Raw genomic sequence first — 23,972 nt, 5'->3', positions numbered from 1 at the left:
CCACCCCTATGTCTCAATGGAGTCAGTTGAGACAGGCACAACTTGTGCTTCCCCTAAATTCCCTTAAGCCTCAATGGGGGTCAGTTGAGGCAAACTCAGATTCCCTCCAAGCCTTGATGGGGGCCGACCAAGAGATGCAGCATTCCTAAGGTTCCCCCCAAGCCTCAATGGAGGCCAGCTGAGGTACACACAGCATTTGTGCATTCAACCCTAAGGGTTCCCCGTTCACTGTCTAGTGGCCACTATCTAGTGACATGTTTTATAGACCAGCAGACAAAGAAGGCATACTGTCAGCAATAGCCTCACAAGTTTACATCTCCTCATCCCTGTATCTCACTGCGCAGCCACAGTGGATACTTATGTTATTTACCATTATACAACTGCACAAGTGTAGTGGAGATGTTTTGAGCCATAACTGTGGGAACTCATATCTAATATTTGAGAACTGTTGATTGTTATGGCTGTGGATCCTGGGAAACCAAACTCACTTTACACACACTAAAATCCACCTTACTTACACTAAAATTTGCCTTATATACAGGGGTTTTGAGGGGGTCGTATAGGAGGAGCATAATAGGGATTCTTAAGAGAGTTAATTTTTATGAAAGCAAATTAATGTGCCCTAGTATAAAATGTGCCCTCTGGCAACCACTTCCCCGTGATGTTGGTTTCAGTGCTCCTTACAACTCAAGTCTGTTTTTCCAGACCCTGTGGTTTAGAAGCTAGTTTTTAGCAGTAATTCTCAGGTACTTGGGAAAACCATACCAGCCCCTCCACCACTCATTCTGCTACTTATTTCTCTGAATTCAAAGGAAATCTAGGGGTATGCTCTGGTATTAACTTAAAAACTCTAATCAGCTCTGTACCCATCCCTGGTATATACATAAAGTCAAGTAAGTTTCTTTTGCTATAAACTTTCTTTGTTTTCAAATACTAAACTTACAGACTTTAACAAATGTCATTGTTTCTAGCCATGAGATTTATTAGCAGTATCAGATGACAGAGAAATATAAATTCCTGTACAATCTATTTAACTGTGTTGAGATGCTATGGCCATATTCACATCTGTGAAAAGAGAAGTTAGAAGCCATTCATTGGACTTCTTTTTCCAACTGCGGGTTCAGCCTGATTCCTGTTCCAATCACTCCTCTCATTGACTTATCCATTTACATCTAGACAAAAGTCTCTCCTCCAAAAATACCTCATCCCTTCTTCTCAGGATGTAATTCTGTCAAAATACCTCTCAGAATTTTCCCGATGGCAGCAAACTCAGTTCCGAGATCTTTCTCTAGCTAATTCTTCACATTTCTTTCTGATTCTCTTAAAGATAGAAAATTTTCTGTGGAGAGAACTATTTAAGCTGGGATTACTCTTTTAAGAAGTACCTTTCCTGGTTTTAGCAGCTTTCATAAACTAGAGTTTTCCCTTCTTCCAATATTATTATCCCAAGTAGGGCTTCTTTCTTTACTTTTATTTCTGGTATGGAAAAATGAGAAGCTAGAACTTTTGGTTGCTGTTTTAAAAAAAAAGAATTAGCTGCTAATTAGAATGGATCTTTGGAAACTCATATATTCTTCTCTATTGTATTTGAATAAAGGATTTTCTTTTGAGTGGAGACATCAGCAGATTCACAAAACATCTGTGGGACCTAAGAGTCAGTGATGGCTCAGTAGTTCCCATCTTCCATTTGAGTCCTTCAAGTGACTGACTTTTAAAAAAAAAGAAAGAAAGAAAGAAAAACAAAAAAACAGCCATAGAAATGAGCTGAACCAGATCATTTTAAACAATGAATACAATATTGTGAAGGAAAACAGCTTTTAAAAGTTTAATAACAATAAACAAGGCTTAAAATGAATGATCAGTCACCTCTTTAGGTGAATGATAATAAAATCAGGATTCCTACCTCTTGGCAGAGAAGATACAGACTAGAGATCCATAGAAGGAGACATATATTTTTCAGGTTTTTACATGGAAGGCCTTTTATTTTTTTGTTGCTGGGCAGGGTTATGAAAGGAGAGGAACAATAATGTTAAATGCCAGATCTCAGGAATGCCTAATGAAGTTCATAGGGGGATAGAAATGAGCCAGTGTTGGAACTACTGTGTTAAATTTGATATGTGCTTTGAAAGACAAGAGGTACATAACAGAGATTCATGGGATATCCAGTCTTCCTTTTCTGTTCTTTGAGGAGTAAGGTAGTAGGATTTGTCTCTACACATAAACAACATTAATGTGGAGCTTGAGGTCACTCATTCTTTCTTATAAGTCATCCCTTTCCAGGTACTTGAATACATCTGATATTTAATCTTATGATTCTAAACTCTAGGGTAACAGATATATTTTATTTTTCTTCATTAATAAAATTTCAAGATATGCCATAACTATCTCAGCTTAATACTTTTACCTCCAGCTAATCAAATATTATTTAACAAACTGAAGAAACATCTTTTTCCCAATAGCACTTACTCATGTCTTTCCAAATATGAAATCTCTTTATGACCTAGGATTAAACAAATATTAACATTTCTTGACATGAAATATTTTTAACTGTAAATTCAGTAATAAAACAAAGACATAATTATTTACTATAGCTTAGCAGTGAAAATGATCACAGTCAGTCACCTCCAGTGTTCACAGTAACTACAGATGACTTTACTTCAGTTATGAAAACACAGTTCAGCACTAGTCTACAGAAGATAACACATAAATTCTCTTCACAAGATGAAGTTTACAGTACTTTCATAAAGAAATGCACTATCTCTGTCTTCCATCTCTATGTCTTCAGTTTTATCTCCAGCCGTGGTGGGAAAACACAGTCTCTTCTGTTTCTCTCAAGCCTTTACTCTTAGCATTCTCTCTCCAGACTCAGTTCATAAAATTTTTCTTTCGTGTTTATCTTTTTTATTTTTTCCAGCCATTTTATGTATGTTTCCCCCAATTACATGTTAAGATAATTTTTCGACATTTTTAAAAAACTTTTGAGTTCCAAATTCTATACCTCCTTCCCTCTCTGCCCTCCTCCCTCCCTGAGACAGTAAGCAATCAACTATCGTATAAAACGTTTCAATATTAGTCATTTTGGACAAGAGGATTTAAATAAGAGAAAAAAGACAGTAAAAATAGCATGCTTCAGTCTGTATTCAAACATCATTTTTTTCTTTGAAGGCTGATAGTGTGCTTCATTAGTCCTTTGGGATTGTCTTGGATCTTTGTGTTGCTGAGAACAGCTAAGTCATTCACAGTTCTTCCTCATACATTATTGCTGTTACTGTGTGTAACATTCTCCTGGTTCTGCTCACTTAACTTTGTCAGTTTCCAGTGTTTCTTTATTAACTAATATTTTTTAAAGTTCTCACTTTATTCTTTGTCTTCTCCGTTGTTTATCTCACATATCAAACTTTATTCTATTTCAGTATGATATTAACTACAACTGCACCTCCAGTCTTCTCTACTCTTAGAGAGACAGCGACAATTTCTGTAGCCTCCATAGGAAAGACTTTTGAAATAAGGGTTACATTTGTATATAGAAATGGAATTTTTTTAATGTTTGTTTAGTTTGGAATAATAAAAAAGGAAAAAAAAACAGCTACAGACCAGTTCATTTATTTCTTATCACTGTTCGGGGGGGAAGTAGCTCTGACTTCTGGAGTTAGAGGCCAAATAGGATGATGGTTTCTGGTCTACCCTCCCACATTCCTCCTGTCATCATTTGAAGTTATTATTCCTTATTGGCTTCTTTTGAGAACAGATGATTCTTATACTTTCGCCATAGACAAACTTTACAGATTGCATTTATATATTGTACAATGTCTTAGGAGGATTCCTTAGTTACACTGCTAGGTGACCAGTGACTGCTATGACTTTCTCTGTATTTTTAGAGTCTGTAGCTCGTTCCAGCAAGCTGCTGGGCTGGTGCCAAAGACAGACAGATGGCTATGCTGGAGTGAATGTGACAGATCTTACCATGTCCTGGAAAAGTGGCCTGGCCCTTTGTGCAATTATCCATAGATACCGCCCTGATCTCATGTAAGTTGTGGTAAACTATGTTTGTATTTTTTCTTGCCTGATGCCCTGCCTGTGGTTAGCTATATGTTTTTCTTTTAGTTGGGTAAAGTGCAGGGTAAAGCAGTTTATCTCAATGACAATAATTCATATACTGCCAGTTATAATTAAGCATCATCTATCTACAAGGCACTATACAAGCTCAGTTTAGACACAAGGTTAAGAAACCCCAGACCCCTTCATATGAGGCTACTTGCTTCACATATAAGAAAGTCTATTATTACCCTTGAAGAAACATGGTGTTTTTTCCTTTTTATCTTCCAGGCCCATTAAACAGCTATAAGTATCTACTTCAGTCCCCACATAGAGTCCCATTAGACAGATTCACATGAAAGTGAAACAAAGAGATACTGTTTTTTGCATAGTTGTCAATATGCAATACCTTTTTGCCAATTTCCCCTTTGGTTTTATTTTCATAGCTAGTTTAGGGATATTTGAAAAAAACATTCCACTACAAAATGGAGAAAAACATTGTCAAAATATCTTGATAATAGAAATTTCTAGTTTTCTTGGATAAGATGAATTTATATATTTTACCCCTCAGCTTATTTGGTGGTTACCGTGAAATGGCTTGAGGGATAAGAAGGGCATGAGAAGTTTGAGGTGGGTTTTGAATAAAGAGATAGGTAACTACATGTGGGACTTAGAAGTCAATTCTATGCAAAAACTGTATCCAAGAAGAAAGTATAAGGAAGATGAGGGGGGAGGGGAAGAAACAAGAAAAGTTCTTGCTGATTTAACGTGTCAGATGCTGCCTTGGTTGGTTCTAGCCAAGTTAGTTGTTTTCTAGTGGCAAAACAAAATACACTGAGGTCATTTGGCTTTGCTTAGACCTCATTCAATTTGACTCAGTTTGAGGCCCTGTGTTTTGAAAGATGGAATCTGTTGACAAAAAGAATGAAAATTTTTTTTAAATCCCATTTTAAGAAAATAACTTCTGAGGTCTGGAGGTTAATATAACAATAGAAACTGCTTAGTGAGCACCAAAACACTTACAGAGGAATCCATATCCATTTTTCTTCAGATTGAACAACAGGGAGCTTCAAATACAGTGGGGAAATGTTCATCTGTACTTTGGAAAACTCAGGAAATTTAGCAATGGAAAAAAATCTTCCAAGGAAGGTTGTGGAATTTCCCTTGGAGGAGTAATGCTGATTTAAGAATTACCAGAGCTTGCTTAACAAAACAAAATCTTATTACAGAGAGAGGGATACCAAGTAGATTTTAGTCCCATTTGAGAACTCTAGTCTACATATGATTGTTATTATTTAATATATCATCAGGGCCTGTAAGATAAACTGAACAGTGTAGGACATATATTAAGGTTAAAGTTTGTTCGTGAGCTTATTAATTTAGTTAGGTAAGAATAGTTTTCCGATTTTTTCCTCACCTGCTTCCCTATAATAGATCCCTGAGAAAGGATTTGTTTAGAAAATGCTTTAGATTCTTTAAATCAAAGGAAAGAGAAATACAGTGTCAGGTAACAGGCAAGTTTCTGCCTTCATATTCGGTAGGTTGCCAGTAGATTGGCATTTCTTTGTTTGTTCCATTAAGAAATTAATATTTTTTTTAACCTCACTTTCCAGAGATTTTGATTCTTTAGATGAACATAACACAGAAAAGAACAATCAACTGGCGTTTGATATTGCTGAAAAGGAATTAGGAATTTCTCCCATCATGACAGGCAAGGAAATGGCTTCAGTTGGAGAACCAGACAAGCTATCAATGGTGATGTACCTGACCCAGTTCTATGAGATGTTCAAGGATTCTATCCCCTCTAGTGGTAAGGAATCTAGGACAAAAGTCTATTATAAGTGGCAAATGCTATAAAATTCCTTCATTTCCTGTTTGTCTGAATTTCTTCCTCCCCCACCCCACCCTTCCAGCCACATCCTTCAGCTGTACCACCAAAAGCAAATTCCAACAGGGAAGTCAGTGATTGAATAGAGCTTTGCCTTCTTGGTCATGGAAACATTTTTTTCCCCACAGAAACCCAAGAGAAACCTGTATAGGCTCTTACTTTAGTGCAATTGAACTGAAAACAAAATTTGAAAAGTGTATTAGCTCCTCCTATAACTGTTGGCAAGCATGTAGAAAAGTCAGTGTTGGTGAAAATGTGAATAGGCTGGTAACTCCTTCCATGACTCCCCTCCCCTTCATATGTTCCATGGTTCAGCCAAACCATGCTGCTCGTTCAGACAGGATATTCTCTGTCCCAGCACACAAGTTGTCCCTCTGTCTGGAATGTCCTTCTGCCCCTTAGAATCTCAAGTTTCCTTCAGATTAGAGATCAGACTCTCACTCCTACATGAAATCTTTCCTGATTTCTGACAGGTCCCTCCCCTGCCCCCCACCTGGTTTTTTAGTATCTTCCCTAAAATTACTTTGTCTTATATTTGCTTAAATATAATGTGTTTTTTCCCTCATTTGGACTCCAATCTAAATCTGAGTGGTCCGGTAACTCCTTTACCACCTCTTTGAGTGGAGGGACTGTTCATTTTTTAATCTTTTATTGTCAGTCAATAAATATTATTATGTGCCAACTGTGTGCTTGGAATTGTATTAAGGGTACAAAAAAAGGCAAGAGACAGTTTCAGCTCTCCAGGACCTCACAATCTAATGGGGAAGATGCATTACATACAAACAACTATGCACAAGCACTCTATAGATGGGATAAATCGGGATTACTCCGAAGAGGAGGGTTACTGGGTATTGTGCCTCATGTCTAATAAGTGTTCATTGGTTGATCATCCAAAAAGAGGCCTGGTCAAATCTGACTACTTCCGAGCTTCTCATGGAAGTTTCTGACCCAGGTTTATGCTTACAGCTACTTTGGATGCTGAAGACAAAGCAGTCCTGATTGCTAGTACCAAATCCCCCATCTCCTTCCTTAGCAAACTTGGGCAGAGCATCTCCCGGAAGCGCACTCCCAAGGTAAAGAGGACATTTTTTCTTATGTTGGGAAGCTAATCACATGGTGAGGGAATGTCTGAATATGTTGATCAGAATAAATGTTTTCTCTCTTGGTACAGGATAAGAAAGAGAAGGACTTGGATGGTGTGGGGAAGAGAAGGAAGACCAGTCAGTCAGAAGAGGTGAGAAGCAACTAGAAAGATTATTGAGTATATTAAATTGAATTACCTTTATGTTCTCCAAAATCTACTCTTGGTGGGTCAGATTTGGGCATATTTTCATATTCATCCCTGACCTTTATATAGACTTCTGTGGTCAGATCACCTCTCTCCTTAATGTTTTCTTTTGGATTTTTTTTGTTTGTTTGTTTTTAATATTATTAATTCAGGAGAGTCATCCATAAGATGACTCAGAAACCAGTTATTTGCCATCTACCCTATCACTCTCTTCTAAGTATCTCCCAGGCCTTACTCTACCTTTGTCTCTAAGCTTTTCAGGCCTCTGTCACTGACATTTATGTAAGCCTAAGTCCTTGCTATCTTCTCTCCCACCAAACTTCTGACCTTTCTAGCTACCCTGAAGTTGAACTTTCTTTGGTATATTGTCTACCCAGTTAGGGAATGAGCTCCTTGAGGGCAGTAACTCTCAATTTTTCAGTTTGTATCTCCAGCCATCCGCAGTGTGTATAGCATATATTAAGTGCTTAATAAATGCTTATTCATTCATTCTGTCAAAGGGATCCTTCTATCTGGCACCGGCACATTGTTAACACTAGTAAATCTGTATCTTCTCCCTTCCTGAGTCCTGAGAAGAGATAGAACATTATTTGCTGAGCCCAAACAAAAGCAAAAACTGAAATTCTGTTATAGGGAAACACATTTTGGGGCATCTCTGTTATGACTGAGTGTTTTGATTCTTGGGTTTGGCCGTCTTAGGAAGAACCACCTAGAGGTTACAGGGAAGAGAGGCCCACTCTGGTAAGCGCCCTAACAGAGAGGAGGATTGACGTTGCTATTGGTAACCAGAATAAAGTGAAGTCCATGGCCACCCAATTACTGGCAAAATTTGAGGAGAATGCACCACTACAATCTACCGCTGGCATAAGGAGACAGGTAGGACACAAAACCATGTCTTATCCTTGGACTTTTACTTGGATTTGGGTTGAGGTATAGGAAAATAAAGGTCATTTTGTATTTCTTCATTATCAAGAAGCAGCTCTTTGCTATGCTAGGTCCTTCTGGGCCCAAACACTACCAAGAGAAACTGCAATGCTGGTCGTGCTACCTGAGTGTGGTGCCATCCAGTGAAGATTTATGATCAAGTGGAGGTTGGATCTTAGGGGGGAGGTAATTAGTATTCCTTGGCTAATGGAGCTGGGTTCCCCTTTGCCCACTTCTAAAGTCTAAACAGGTAGAATTCAGGAGGAATCTGAGCCCATTGTGAATCCTCTCTGTCCAGAGAACTTGGGGTGCCCACATTAGTTTTGCCTCTAAATATTCCCATTTCCTTCTCCAAAGAACCCAACTTTCTCAAGTTCATGGAAGACTAGATTTTGGTCAGAATAGAATACATGTCAGGATTTGATCCCAGATCTTCTTACTACAAATTCAACATTCTTTCCGCTGTACAACACCGCTCTAAGGCTTGTTGACTCTAAATCTATCAACATGTTTCCTGTCAGACCAGGAAAATGTCTCGTAATTTAATCAGCAGGCCCCTTCCAATCCTAAGAGTCATGAAAAGGCCAGAAAAAGTTTTGAGAGGTATTTTTATCAGATATTAGTCCTCTCTCTGTTTTCACAGGAATTGGGGTGGGGGGGGAAGAGAACTTTTTTTTAATCCTTTTTTTCTTAAATTTTTATCTTTTTGTTTTTACAACACCTAAAGTTTCCCCTGTATTCCTCCCTAGGTCCCCTTCTCCCAGAGAGCCATCCCAGTTATTTTAGCATCTTAAGAGAAATTCCTTTTTTTCCCAAAATGACCCAGCACCCTAAGATGATATCTTGATGTTTCTTTATCATGAGGTATCTTTGTCTGTTCTCACCATTCCAAATAGTCATATGTATAGTTTCTAGCCTATCAGGAGCAAAGTTGACTTTATTTTCAGGAGCAGCAGTGTAGTCAGTCTTCTTTTCTCATTCAGTATTAAGAGGAAAGTTGTGTTTAGCTAAACATGTTTCTCTTTCTGGATGGGCATTTTGGTTTTCTAAACTGAAATAAGACTAAGCAAGAGAACTGAACCTGGGAAAGGAAAAGTCAAAATCATACATACTCTTATTTTCCTGTTTTGATTTTACTTTGCTTTGCTTTGCTTGTGGTCAAAATTGTGACTTTCTTGGGTCATTCTTATTAAGAATCATTTTTACCAAGAATTTTTTTTAGGTCATGGATATGTATTTGTTACCATGTTCCATTCCTCCTCTCTCCAGTCATCATCAACTTCTGTTCAGTTTCCTGCTTCTTATTTTCTTTTGTCTCTTTGCCCTGACTCCCCATCCACCCTTGATTTATATGTGACAGCCAATCCAAGAGCGTTGTATCAGCCAGCCATCCTGCAGACAGCCTGAGCAGGGTCGCCCTGCTCCGATACCTCAATGGAAACAGGTAAAGGAATTATCTAGTGACCAGAATGTTTGTCTTCTTGCATCTCCCCTTCCTCATCTTCCTCCTGAACAAGGGAATGGTGAAGCCTGGAATCTTTGTGCTTCCTTTAGGAGTAACTATTAGGTTTATAGAAACCCTATAAATAGTTACTTGCCAGATCAGAACAGGAAAATAATAGGTAATGCTAATTTCTTATTTCATTACTTGTATACTTCCTTATGGTAAACCATTTTAAAGATTTGTGGACCACTGGGTGTTTTTGAATTACCCTTGAGTCTTTAAGATGGTTGTCATATTTAAGTAAATACTTTGCACTTTAAAGTCATTGAATTATGTTTCTCAAGATCTGGTTACTAGAAGAGTTATACAAAGGAAAATGCCAAATTTTTCAGCCCTGAAGATAGTGACAACATGATCTTCCATTTCAGACCAGGGACATGGTATACAAGATAATACCAAGAAAATTATCTGGTAGTTTAAAAAAATTCTAACAGAGCTGTATCCTGGGCGTGTTCCTAGGGTTCTGTTCATAAATTTAAATCTTCTCAGAAAGACTGTGAAACCTGAGCAAGGTTAGGCTTCTACCCTTGGAGAACTGCCATTCCTAAGCAATACGGTACAGGAAGGTGGGGTGGAGGAGGGGTATTTATGTGGCAACTGTGAGAAGCAGAAAACCCACAGGTGGGGTCTGGTCGCTTTTCTACTTGACTTTCCCCTCTGTCATAATTAGACATGTGTTGATTATGACCTCATTAGCTCCATTAGACTGTAAGATGATCCCAAAATTGGTTTTGTACTAAACTTTACAAAGTAAGTGAACCTCTCACCTCTAAAATGAGCCATCATTAGTTGAATTTACAAGTGAGAATATGACTTCAGTCAGTTTTAGAATTGAATTTCCTTCCTAATCCATCTTCCTAGTTTTGAGTCTTCTGTTTGATTCCCTATTTAAAAGCAAACTCATGGCTGCAGAACAATCTGGGAGTGGGACAAGACTGAGAGGAGAATCTGGTGTGATGTTTCATTGACAGTCTAAGTTTGGAGAAGTCTCTGAAGAACTTTGCATTCTACTTGTGATCTGTCCTGTCAGATTTCAGTTTTGAAGAGAAGTGCTTTTAAGGGACAGAAGTGAGGATTCTGTTCCAAAAGAGAGCAGACTGTTTTAAATCCCCAAGCTTAGATGCCTTACTTAAAAGGCCTTGGAAATGCAGATATCACCATGTTTGGAGGCACTCTGAATAACGACTTTTTTATGTCAGTGGGCGAAAAAACTACTGTAAATACCATCTACATGGGTCAGTTTCAGACAGATCTGCTGGGCAATATGAATAACCACATATGAACAACCAAAATTCTTTAGAATCTATAAGTAGCTAGTGAATAGAGCACTGAAACTGGAGTCATGAAGACCCGAATTCAAATCCAACTTTAGATGCTCATTAGCTATGTAATCCTCGGCAAATCACTTAACCTCTGTCTGTCTGAGTTTCCTCATCTGTGAAATGAGGATAATAATAGCACCTACCTTTCAGAGTTGCTGTGAGGATGAAATGAGATCACATTGGCCAATTGGTTTACAAAAACTTAAAACACTATGTAAATGTTAGCTATTATTGTGATCATTATCATTATTAATTAATCAGTGTACCAGACGCTGCGCTAAGTGCTAGGGATACAAAAAGAGAGAAAAGATAGTACCGCCTTGAAGGAACTTACAATCTGTTATCATTAATGTTGTTGTCATTATTATTAATTATATTATTAGCCACAAGGAAGTGGATCATTTAAGGAGCTGCCTCCCAATTGAATAGGAGTTGTCCAAAAGTGGCAGGTCTACTTCTTGGCTGCTTGGAGCTGTTTTTGTCATTCCTGTTGTTCTGCATGGCATTTTGTCTTGTTTTGTCATCATCATAAAGCATTTGTGAGGTGCATAATATGTTGGTGGCCCTATGCAGGGGGATAAGCAGAGAAAGTCATATGGGGCCATCTCAGCCACACTGAGTTGGAAGAACACATTTAGGAAACACAGCATAGGGTTAAAAAAAAAAAAAAAGAAGAAACACACTAAGGGAATAAATAGGACAAAGATTTGTGCAGAAAGTATTTCTGCAAATTTCATCTCTAGACTAGATGGGGAAGAAACCGTGACTTTTTTTTTTTAAACAGTTCCTGAACCCTTGGAAAGGATCTCTAGGTAAAAGAAAAGCTTACTTGCTCTGGCTTTTCCTCAGATGCAAGAGATTTCTTTGAGAAATAGTATTACATGGTTGCTTTGCAATATTCATGAGAAGACTACAGCTCCTTTCTTATGTGTGCATGTATACACACACATGAGATGTGTTCATTAGCTTAAATTTACATACTGATTTTTTTTTTTTAGAAGAAAAGCAGATGGGATTTTGAGTCTTGACCTAGAACTGTCATCTGAAAAAGTGTAAGGATAGAGTAATAGTGTTCTAGATACTACAGGAGCTTTTTGGTACTGTAGAAAATCTCTTGTCTCTTTACTATTTCTCTACCTTCATGTTCCACTACAGATGTGGGATAGATAGCAGGTCATTGTGACTTATGATGTGATCTTCTCTTTCTGGGTAGCTCAGATGGCAGGGAGGGGGTGAGGGGTCAAGAAAGGGATGGTAAGCACTACCATGTTGGCTAAGTTGGCCAAAGAAGCAGTTTCTTTTTGGGTCAAGCAGAAGGGAAAAATGAATGACCTTCATGTTTCAACATTATGGCTCTTCCTGTCTATGTCCTTTTGCATTTTTGCTTCAGAAATATGTCCTTGAGGCACACTATATATGTGATGTGGATTTGGTTGTGCTTACCCTTCTGTGCAAGGCCTGAGTAAATCAAAAAATCTTTTTTCTGAGACTTGTACTTCTCATAGACTGTTCTCTCCCCTAGAATCAGCTGCTCTAAGCTCTAAGCACCTGCTTCATGGCAGACCCCCACATAGTCATTCTCAGTATCAAAAAATCTGACACAAAAAAAAATCTTTTCAGAAGGACACTAGAAAATGTAAATACAAAGAGGAAGCAACAAATGTCTTGGAACCAGTCAAGGGTTCTTGCAGGAAATGACTAAAAAGGAGAGAATGGGGGAAAGAAGCTATGGACAGGATATCCAAGGTGTTCAGTATGGTGAAGTGTGATTTGTTTTTGCATCCCCTTTCCTATACTTCATTGTAGTTCTTTGGCAATAATCCCAGAACTCTGTGAATATGTAGAAGAAGGAGGAAATGGCAAGATGGGATCACAGATGGTTTCTGAGTCTCTGCTTTGCAACTGATTGTCATTCATGTATCAGTTGGTTCTTAATGTTTTTTGTGTTGTTGACCCCTCTGGTAGTCTAGTGAAGCTTATGAACCCCTTCTCAGAATAATATTTTCAAATGCATAAAATGCATAGGATTACAAAGAAATATATTGAAACATTTAGTACATGAGCATATACTATATTATATTAAAATATAATTCATGAATATTTTTCAGGTTCGAGGGGCCCCTAGTTAAGGATTCCCAGTCTAGGCCGGTATTCTAGCCATGGTGATTAACAACCAATTGTCAAACTCTTATTCTTTACCCTACCAGATTCTTCTAATATTTTACTAAAGCCAACAAGTAAGCCAACAGCTTATATGTAGTGCCTTGCTTTACACATATCTCATATCAAGTGAGGTAGCATATGCAAAAAAACCTTACAAACCTACACAATATATAAATGTTAGCTATTATTATTTTGTCCTCACAGCTAGTTGTCATTGAGTATCACAGGTGTTATTCTTACTTGATGGATGAGGAAAATATGAATCAGAGGCATGAAGTGGCTTGGCAGGGGTCACACAGCTAGTAAGGGGAAGAGCCAGAATTTAAACACAGGACTTTTGATGATGATACCAGGTACCATGCTAAGAGTTGGGGGTAATTAAGTCTTTGCCCTCAAGGAGCTTATATTCTAGTGTGAGAAGAAGACAACACATCATAAAGGGGTGGGGAAGACAGTTCTGAATTAGCATGGTTTGGAAATGTCCAGGAAATGATATAGAAGCCTAGTTCCAGGACAAGGGCAACAACTCACTTTTCGGTACTCAAAACAGTTCTAGGGGCAGAATCCAGGATTCCACTGGGGGGAGGAGGAGGAGGATGGCTGGAGTACAGATGGCCTGATTCTGAATGACCAAGTCAGGTGATTTAGAAAGTGCCATACTTGATTATTACTGTGGGGGTTGTTTGCTTTATTCTTACGTTTGCTTTTATTTTAAACCTATGACAGTCATCAATAGTCATGAACTTTTCTAAGTACAAAGGACAAAAAAATTGTATGTGAAATTTTGTGAATTTATTATTATAGTATGGGGGTTTTGCATAGTAAATTTATTATTATTATATATTTTTATACCATTACTACCCTGCTTATCTGTGTTCCATTCTGAATGTATAGTACAGTTTAACTGAAATTTCCTCCACATTAGGTAGCCTGTGTGAGCTAGCCCTCCTAGAAATCCAAATCTAATGAGGGAAGCTTTTTACCAGATTGAAGATGAAAAGCCAGCTTGTCTTCTTGACTATACCATGATTTCTTAGTGATGTAGAAAGAGTGGAGGAAAGGAATCCCTCTTGGTGATCTGTCAGAACCTGCCCCTTAGCCCTTCCAAAGCCAGCCTATTTTTGGACCAGCTTCAATTTTTTTTTCCTCTTTGTGTGTCTTATTAATGTAAAAGCGACGGCGAAAGGAGTGTTCTCGGACATGCCCGAAAAAAGTGATTACGCTTTCTTCTCCCTTCATTCTACCTTCTCGGTTATACAGTCAACAGGTGATCCTTTCTGCATGTTCTCTCTTCCCTTTTTCTCACCTTCCTCACCTGTGCAGGTGGCTAGACTAGTGACCAAATCAGTGGTCCCTCCTGTTAATCTTCATTGCTATAAACTATGTGATTCCCGACTGTTTAGACCCCGAATGATTTCTTTTTCCTACAAAATTATCAAAATTCATATTGCTTTGAAAATGAATACAAAGTCCCAAGCAAAGGAAGGAATTTAATATAGGAGAAATTGATTCATTTTACATAACAGGTATGCCCCATGATGAAATTGGGCAAACTAACATTTTTCCAGTAACATCTTATATATTGTTGCCAAACCTTATGGTAAAGTTGTAAAACATAACTGTGAGAGCCTGAGGCCCTAGATTTGTTGTTTCTTTTCCCCTTAACTGTCCCCATAATATCATTTGGCCTAAAGTTATGTTTTCACAGAACTAATTAACATTAGGTGAGGCATAACCTGCGTATAACTCAAGTCAGGGTTGCCATTTCTTTATATTCTGTCTGTACAGTGAAATAAAGTCAGACGGTAATTTCCAAAGCTTCAGGGCATCCTGTTTTTGCTGAGGTCTTGAAAACCCCTAGATCTTCCTACCTCCTGTTTATCCATTGAATAAAATCCACTTTCCACATTCCCCTGACTCAGGGAAGGGAAGGCAATGCAAGATCACTTCAGAGAGTGTTGTATAAAGAATTTAGAATAATGAGAACAGTAATCATTGTGCCAAGGATATAATTCTCAGAGCAGCTTTTTTGGAAGTGGGATGGCATTTTTCTGGCCATCAGCAGTAACACCTGTAGAATCCTATGCATTTTGTTTTCTGAGGCAAAGTACGATGATTCTGCAGGAAGTTGTTGCCTCATCCAAGATGGCCTGTTTAAATGATAATGTGGTTTTAAAACCCTTGAGTCTATTATCAGGACTACCCATGAGATAGTGCATAAGTTTTTTTATGTTGATATTCTCTAAGATAATTTAAAACTGAAAACATCCACCTCACCTCTGTTGAATAAAACTGGTCATGCCTTTCAGAATATCCACTTCATTAAGCAGTTTGATTTTGACGTGGTCTATTTGAAGGCGTTTAGTACCACCTGTGTATTTAGGTCCAAGAACTAAATCTTTAAAAGATCCTATGAATATATTGTGTCTTCTCCCTTTGGCATCCTGCTAAATCCAAGTACCTGTGTGCCAGGGAAATCCATATAGCAGCAACTTTGAGTCACTTCTTTAGCCACTACTTAATTTCAAATTCTATGCTTGGTCCTCTCGAGACCTTTAGCCATAGGAAATTATTCCCTGCCCCCACTCCAAATCTGTGTCAGTTACTTCCTTAATGAAACTGAGCCAATCATTTATTACTTGATAAAACTGCTAAAATGTATTTCTATCCTATCTCCATCTGTCCTTTGAATAGATTAAAGTTTTGGCCCTGTGTTCTTCTAGGGTGGGGACCATTCCCCACCCTAGTGTTTCCTCTGGACTATTTGTCGTGGTCATTTATTCTAGCCAGTTTCCAACTCACTGCCTTTCCTTTCTCATGTCTGGTTTGGAAAACTTCACTCTTCTAACTTGCTCTTTTTTTTTTTTAACCCTTCTGTTTAACTTCTTTGCTGTCCTGTCACTGTGTGAAAGATATGAGTTTGTTCCACCTTTGTACTAACTATAGTTTCATTTATCTACCTGACCTAAAGTTGGACACCCTGGCCATGAACATAGATTTGTCCTTGTGTGGGGGATTTACTACAGAAGGGAGGAGGAGAGGGAGGCATGGGAAGAGGAAACAGATATGTTTGAAATTAACACAGTGAATTTTTTCCAGTCTCATTTCTCACTGTCATTTAGTATGTCCAAATAAAGCCTTTGGCTGGTGCTTAAGTTTACACTTTGTTGCCTACAGATGTACAGGGATCTTGATGCTGACAGCCGTGGCAAGCAGAGTCCCCACTATGAAAGGGTAAAAAGCATGAACCCATCGCATGGGGTGCTGAGAGTGTATACACACACGGGGTACAAAATGATGGGGAGGCACAGCAGATGGTAGAATGCCCTCTTAGTTGCTTTTTGCACTCTTGCTACTCAAACAAAATTTGTTAATGAGGAAGATTCAGCACATACCATGCTCCCAGCACAGCACTCAGACTCTATGCTAATGATAGATAATGTATATATTTCTGCTGCTCTCCAGAATCCTGATGGCTTTTTGTTTTCCACCTATCTGTCTTCTCTTATGGTCATGTCTCTCATTCTCTTTAAGTATCTCCTAGCTATAGTGGGACACAAATGGTTACTTCCACGGGTGAGCTTTGAGAGCACATTTATTAAGCAAATGCCATTCACTCTACCCTTTGGATAACTGTGATATCTTGGGCATGGGGACAGGTAGAGGTATTGGAGAAACCAGAGCTTTTACCATTGTTGAGAATTTAATATTAAGAAGATAGGAAGAGAAGGAATGATAGAGACAGACCTGATGTAAACTGTTTACTAGGTTACTTGAGTGGTCAGTTGGAAAATCAGGACTCAAACACAGAACCTTGTCATTGGATAATTTGACTAATGAAATAATATTTAATTTTAATTTAAATAATATTTAATGGACCTCCTGAATACAAGGATTACTTGATTTGCCATTATCAGAAATTGCCGTTCAGTCTTAAGTATACATAGAAGATATAAAGAATGTTCACTTCCCATTGAGTTTATGCAACAGTCTTTCTGTTCTTACTTTGCTTTGTTTCTAGACGTATAAGAATGCATTTAGGGCTGGCAATTCATTTATATTCAGGTGTCTATAGAGGCAAACTAGTCTCATGCTTCACCTTCTTTACTTTTCTTCAAATCAGGAGTAGAAAAAATAGCTAGAAATGTGTATATAAGCTGTGGTGGATAGCAGCAGCAGATGAGTGCATGATCGAGGATGGAATGAGAATTGAAAGACATCAACTTGTCCCTTCACAATGTGCAGGCTATGTCCTCTAGTGTAGTTCTCTTAAGTCCATTTTTTAATCAAGTCCTGTATAGAATCAGTTTTCTATTTAAATATCAGTCTAGGCTGACATTTTCTCAAAAAGGGAGTTAACTTCATTAAGAAGATAGTTCTCTATATGTGATAGAAACCTAAAGATTCTTTTTTGTCACTTTAATTTAGTGGGATTAGAATTTAGAGACTGAAAAGGTGAGGGGTAGGGAAAAAACATGTCTTAGAGTTTTGCCCTCAGAAGATAATGCTTTGAATGCATTTTTCATTTCTTTTTGGAAAAGACTAATTCTTTGGCTCCATTAATGTACTAGGCTGTAGTCCAGTCATTTTGAAGGGACCTCATTTTCAGTGACTCTTCAAGCCCTGTTCATTATCTTTCTTGTGACCTTACTTTCCCTTACATCTCTTTTCCCTTCATTGAATAACATTATCTTTGTCTGTTCTACCTCCTGAGGGAGGCTTTTTTTTCCTGTTAATTTCCTTCTTTCCTTCTTGTTCTGCTGCTTCCTATAGTGATCTCACCAAGTTTTTTTCTAGTGGCCTTCTAGTTGAAGCTATCCTGAATATTGAATGTGGGGGGTGCCAGTTGCCCATGCTTCTGGAGCACAGGTCAATCAGTCATTAGGTAGCTGCTGCCCAGCATTGTTCTCATCCATTTCTCCACTAATAAAGGCATAGGAAAGGATGAGGATGGGTCTCCTTGAACATGCATTAGCAGAAAGTATGTGATCACTTCAATATGTGGCCTCCCACTTCTTTTAGGGAACTGCAATGTTAAATCCACCCACAAGTCTTGGACCTCTAAGAATCAATAGCTTATCAAGGGATTGCATAGTTTTGAAAAGTTCCAGGGTTAGCCAACAGCATTGTTAAAATAGCAAACCTTTTGATTGGATCTTTCCATATTTTTTATAGTAAATAAAGGGTTCAATGGCTTGGGTTTTTCATCCTGATTTTTTCTTCAAGTTTCAGCTCGCTCTTGGCAAGCATGATTAATGGATCAGATACTCCTTTGAGGATTAGCAGAAAAGAGGAAAAACAGCAGAAGGTGTTGGCCCTTTCAGAGAAAGGGATAACTTCCCTTATTTGCATTCGGTTAATTCCTTTATTTGTGCTCTCTGTAAAGCTAGTAGGAGAAGCCCACTTTGCTCAGGGGGTGACCCACTTCTGGCTACTGAAGAAATTTTTCTAAGTGCATAAATGGGCTCACTTGTTACAGTTGCAGGCTGCCTCTTCCCTTCACCTCTTATTTTCTTGCCTCATGTGTCCCTTTCTTAGAGTGCAACAGCCACAAAGAAAAATGATTACATGTAGATGATTATATTTAGTTCTAGGTTCTACTTTCTAGGAGAGTGATCAGATTGATGAAGAGCTTCCATCTCTGTACAAGGATCTGTTGAAGGAACCTAACGGCTTCTCATTTAGAATCATAGATGCCTTCAAGATTGGTGGTTGTTGTCCTTCATCTTCAAAGAGGACCAAAATGACATCAGCATGATAAAGTGAAATTTCAGTGTGTCCGACTGTGACTGATCAGACCAATAGGAGCTCAGAATGCTCTGCCACAGGTTGAGCACAGATAGTCCGTGTGAATATTTGGGGTAGATACCCCAAATTTGCTCATCGTAATGACAAGAAGGGCTTTTACGTAGAAGAGTAATTTCACTTCTTCTGCTTGGTCTCTGAGGGTAGAATTAGAAATGGTAGTTGTAAATTGCAGAAAGGTGTATTTAAATACACTGTGGAGACAAACTTCTAACCACCATAGCATTCCAAAAGAAGACTAAGTAGACCTTGGAACTTCTATTCACAAAAGGTTTTTAGGTGATGGGCTAGAGGATTGCTTGTTGGTATTGTCACTAAGATTCACATTGAAGGACAGATTGAACTAGAGAAACTTTGACCAGCTTTTCATCTATGAGATTACTGGTACGGTGGACAAAAAGCTATTTTTTAGGTGGCTTACTGGCTCTGCTTTCTGGCTAGATTTAAGAGTAGCAGTAGCCTAAATTAATTTGAGTTTATGCTGGTTTCCAGATACCAAGGATGTTTCTCTCCTGCTTTTCTGTGATTTAAACATTATTCTGAGACTGAGGAATTTAGCAAGGCTAAGTCTTCTCTCAGATCAGGCTTGAACTTAGAATTTAACAGTTCCTTTGATTTTTTTCTCATCTTTTTTTTAGCAAGAAACTGAACCTTCTCGTCGATTTTTTGTTGAGCAATGGGAGCTTTCCCTTAGCCTCCGTTCCTCCAATCGTCCCGCCTCACCTTCCTCTGACTCCCTCCGACAGGTAGCATGCCTGGGTTTTGGCAAAACCACAGTTGGATGTATGACCCTTGCTCACCTCACAGCAGCTAATGCAGTCACAAGAGGTCTCTGTCCCTTGGGGAGTTGATAGAACCTTTGACTCTGGTTTATCTCCTTTTTAAGAATGAGAGAGAGAGAGATGTATAAATGAATGAAGTAAGCTTCTAACTTTGGCATACTCTGGTCGTTCTATAGTTAATATAAATCATATACTGATGAAGTAAATTTTAAGTGATTATCTTTCATTGCCTTAGAATTGTTTGGTCAAATATTTATCAGAAAACCAGATCAGCTAAAGTATTGGGAAATTTTTCCTTAAAGAGAAATATATGTGGTAATATTTATTGTAATGGAATTTGAAATATAGTGAATAATGTGTGTATAGGTATGTGTATTTATTGTTGTATGTGTTTGTGTCTGATTTTAGTCCTTAAGGAATCAATCCTGCCATTTGGCATACTACAGTTCATCAGGATATGGGATAGTTTACAGGAAAATTAGGTCTTTTTTTGTTTGTTTACTGCTTCTTATTTGTACCAAAATACTGTGTGTAATATCAAATATGACTAAGTTTTAACAATTCCATAACAGCAAGGTGAAGAAAATTGGCAAATAGAATTCAAGTTTCTACTACTTGTTGCTATTGAAATGAACCCAACTGAAAGATAAGGATGGTCCTGGACCTCAGCGCTTGAAGGGGCTGCTGGTCAGAGTGTTAGTGCTGTGGCCCAAACTAGAAGAACCTAAATCTTTGAGGAAAGCTTGCTTGATTTCCTAGTCCAACGTTTTTGGTTCTGGTCTATGCTTGATCTTGTGTGTTATGGAATGAAAGATAATATAATTATCTATTACCTCGCTTTTTATTATTGCACTACCTTGTCGTCCCTATCTGTTCTCCTTTCTAGGGCTAAGTTTCTCCATTGTCTCTAATTTTTAAAATTTTGCTTTTGGTAGCCATTCCTTTTTCATTACTTCTAATAGAACAGTGTTGTGAAGATATAGAAATCATTAATGGCACCAGTCCTTTGAATATGCTCCTGTGTTAAGACTGAAGATTGCAGTGATTGTCCCCAGTCCCAACTAAATCATGGATAATTACTTTTTTATCTCTATCTGTTTATATATACAATGGCATTCATATCTTTATAGCTCTTTCCCAGAATAAGCACTTCCCTTATTTGCCCTCAACTCAGGTCCTCGTGTCAAACTACACTCTTTCCCCTTCAAAAAGTTGCTAAACTAAGAGAAACCTTAGCATGACAACTGCTTCTACATGGCTCTTAGAGTTAAAGACAAGACCTCCAGCACTTGACATATACACAACAGATTGGAGCTCTCTGCTTTTAAGTGAGGTGTAGCAATAATATTATATGTCAGGATCTAGGCTGTTATTCATATGGATGGTTGGATTGAGCAAAGAAAAATTAGAAGGCTTGAGTGTACAGCAACATCCATACATGCGTTCATACAATGAAACAAAATAAACATTCAGAACTGAAACTGTACAGTCTGTGCAGCTCTTCAACCAGCTTCTAAGTCTTCTAAGTAAACAGGATATTTTGTGCTAAAATTTGGTGGGATTTTCTACATTTATTCTCTTCTTTTTACCCAAAATAATAGATTATTTCAATCTTTCACATTTTTGTCTTAGACCAGAAATATGCCAGTTTTTCCAAGACATAAATTTGAACTAATTGAACAAATTTTATATATTCTATGGCATCCAATCAGAATACCCACCCCAGCCAGGGAGGCTTTGGCTATGGTACCTTAATTGGAAAGGATGTTTGTGTGCATAGACTCTGATGTCCCTGATGTTTCATGAGTATAATCGGAAACCACTTATGGATGGTTCTTCCAGATAAAAACTGGGAGTGTTTGTAGCTTCAAATAGATGCTGAGGCTGCTACTAAGAAGGAGAAGGGAAGATGATTATAGTTTTTAAAAACATTGGTCTGGGAAGCAAGGGACTTGGATTCTCATTCTGTTTCTGGCACTGCCACTCAGTTCCTGTGTGATCTTGGGCAAATCATTTCACTTTAACTGGGCCTTACTTTCCTCATTTGTAAAATGAGAGGAATTTGACTAAATAACCTGTAAAATACCTTCAGGCTTTAACTGATAGTATTAAATTATCATGAGTATAATTGGAGATTTCTGTATGTAGAAAGAGGTTTTATGGAGCCTTGAAAGGAGTGATGTGTTCGAGATATAGAGAAACCCTCCAAACATGGAACCAGCTGTCTGGATGGGACAAAGTCCTCTTGACTTCTGCATATAGTTCCCATTTGTTATTAGATTCCCTTTTTTATCCCCTTTTGTCTTTCTGTACACCTCTTCTCCAAGTGCTGAAATTCTCCAAAAGGAGTGATTACTGGATTTCAATGTAGTTAGCATAATTCTTGATGCTTTTTTGACAGTCATACTAAAATTAGCCTTTATGTCATCACTGACGCCTGTTTCCTTCTTACCACCCAGTTATCCTGCTTTTAGGCACTGTGCTGGCATGGTTTGTCTGGTGCACCTTTTTCTCATTTTATATCTTTTAAAAACTTGTTTCTTATCTTCTTAATTTATTTTTTTGTTTTCTCATTTCCTTAATTTCCTGGTTATTTTATGTCCTCCAACCAATAGAAGTATATAAAGATGTACACGGGCGGAGTGAGCTCATTGGCTGAACAGATAGCCAATCAGCTTCAAAGGAAAGAACAGCCTAAAACCCTTCTAGACAAGAAGGAACTGGTAAGAGATATTCCAAGGGTACTGTGTGTTTAGACATAACATAAAGCTATGGTAAAGTGAACTGGTTAGTTCTCATATTTATGATTCTATAGGCTTCCAAAGAAAGACTGGTGTGGTTACTTTTTTAAATTTAAGGATGTTTGAACTCTGATAAGTAAATATGAAGCTGAAAATACCCATATCCATGAGAAATGTATGAGTGTTGAAAAAATTAAGTTGTCTTATCCTAGGAAAGAGTTTTTCTCTTCAGAAATGTCAATTCACGAAAGAACACAAGTATGGGAGTGTTCATCAGAAAGTGAGTGACATCTCTCTATGACTCTCCTCCTCAGTTCGATATTTTTTTGAGCTATCACATGCTAGGGACATAATACTTACCATACTTTGGTTCAGTGAACATGAACGCCTGCCTCCATAGTAAAGTGAAGTGTGTTGGAAGGGATGCCCCTCAAACTTTGGGGAGCTGATTCCTATTGAATGATTCTCTGATCATTTGTTTCCCCATCTCTCATTGTGACTTCATTGGTTAACACTGGTTAGTGGTACAGAGAACAGTGTGCACCTGCAGATATCCCTTTCTGGAGTGCAGGTAGCCATGAAAGTGACTGATCTGTTTTTTCTTCTTCTTCCTGTCCTGTTTCCCACAGGGCTCATTGAAGAAGGAGTTCCCCCAGAACATAGGGGGCAGTGATATTTGCTATTTCTGCCATAAGCGAGTCTATGTGATGGAGAGGTTGAGTGCTGAAGGGAAGTTCTTCCATCGAAGCTGCTTTAAGTGTGAATACTGCGCTACTACCCTACGCCTGTCTTGCTATGCATACGACATTGAGGATGGTAAGAAACAACTTTTCTTCTTCTCCAGTTTTGGACATCAGAAGTCCATTTTCCATATTGCATGGATGTCCTTCAAGACTTTTCTGAGTCTGATTATGGTGGTACATGTCTGTAACGCCAGTTGCTGGGGATGTTAAGATAGGTTCCTTGAATTAAGGAGTTCTGAGCATCATTGGGATGATAATGATGGTGGTGGTGGTGGTGGTGATAGGAGTGGTGGTAATAACTATCATTTATATAAGGTTTACCATGTGCTAGATACTATACTGCTTTACAAATATTATCTCATTTGATCTAGTCAAGCATTTACAGTGTTTGGCATTAACATAGTGAACCTCTGTAAGTGGAAGGCTGCCAAGTTGACTAAGGAGGCATGAACTGACCAGGTTGGAAACAGGTCAAAGATTCCATACAGATCAGCAATTGGATCAGGGCCATGAAAGGCCTCTTGTACTTCTAGCTTGGATGAGTTTGGGGGGAACCCAGTGTTTAAGAAAAACAAAAGCAAACTCTCTTGGATGCTTTTCTGCGTTTATATTCCCCCTTTTAATGACTTCATTGACCCTGGAGATTTACTTATCACTATCAGATGCATATAAGGAGCCCCAGTCACCTCCTGTGTTGTCTTGAATCCCGAACTACCTAATGGACATTTCAGACTTAATGACCCAAAGATACCTCAGCCGCAATATGTTCAAAATAGA

At 38.2% G+C, this 23,972-nt stretch overlaps 1 protein-coding gene across 15 annotated transcripts in view; it reads left to right on the top strand.

Annotated features, from left to right (window-relative positions):
* MICAL3 (microtubule associated monooxygenase, calponin and LIM domain containing 3) overlaps positions 1 to 23,972 on the top strand; it is a 241,424-nt gene that overhangs the window by 99,385 nt on the left and 118,067 nt on the right. For 11 of the 15 annotated variants that reach the window (XM_072654153.1, XM_072654155.1, XM_072654163.1 and 8 more), the window contains 11 exons: positions 3,879 to 4,026; positions 5,649 to 5,845; positions 6,890 to 6,996; positions 7,095 to 7,157; positions 7,911 to 8,087; positions 9,496 to 9,579; positions 14,299 to 14,391; positions 16,302 to 16,358; positions 19,568 to 19,675; positions 22,327 to 22,434; positions 23,082 to 23,268. In XM_072654153.1, the coding sequence (XP_072510254.1) occupies positions 3,879 to 4,026; positions 5,649 to 5,845; positions 6,890 to 6,996; positions 7,095 to 7,157; positions 7,911 to 8,087; positions 9,496 to 9,579; positions 14,299 to 14,391; positions 16,302 to 16,358; positions 19,568 to 19,675; positions 22,327 to 22,434; positions 23,082 to 23,268 (1,329 nt within the window). The remainder of the gene's footprint in view (positions 1 to 3,878; positions 4,027 to 5,648; positions 5,846 to 6,889; positions 6,997 to 7,094; positions 7,158 to 7,910; positions 8,088 to 9,495; positions 9,580 to 14,298; positions 14,392 to 16,301; positions 16,359 to 19,567; positions 19,676 to 22,326; positions 22,435 to 23,081; positions 23,269 to 23,972) is intronic. The other 4 variants (XM_072654166.1, XM_072654164.1, XM_072654160.1 and 1 more) reach the window with 3 other exon arrangements.

Source organism: Notamacropus eugenii, chromosome 3 (assembly GCF_028372415.1).
Source record: "Notamacropus eugenii isolate mMacEug1 chromosome 3, mMacEug1.pri_v2, whole genome shotgun sequence".
NCBI lineage: Eukaryota > Metazoa > Chordata > Mammalia > Diprotodontia > Macropodidae > Notamacropus > Notamacropus eugenii.
Note: the sequence above shows the minus strand (reverse complement) of the source record. Positions and strands in the feature narration are given on the sequence as shown.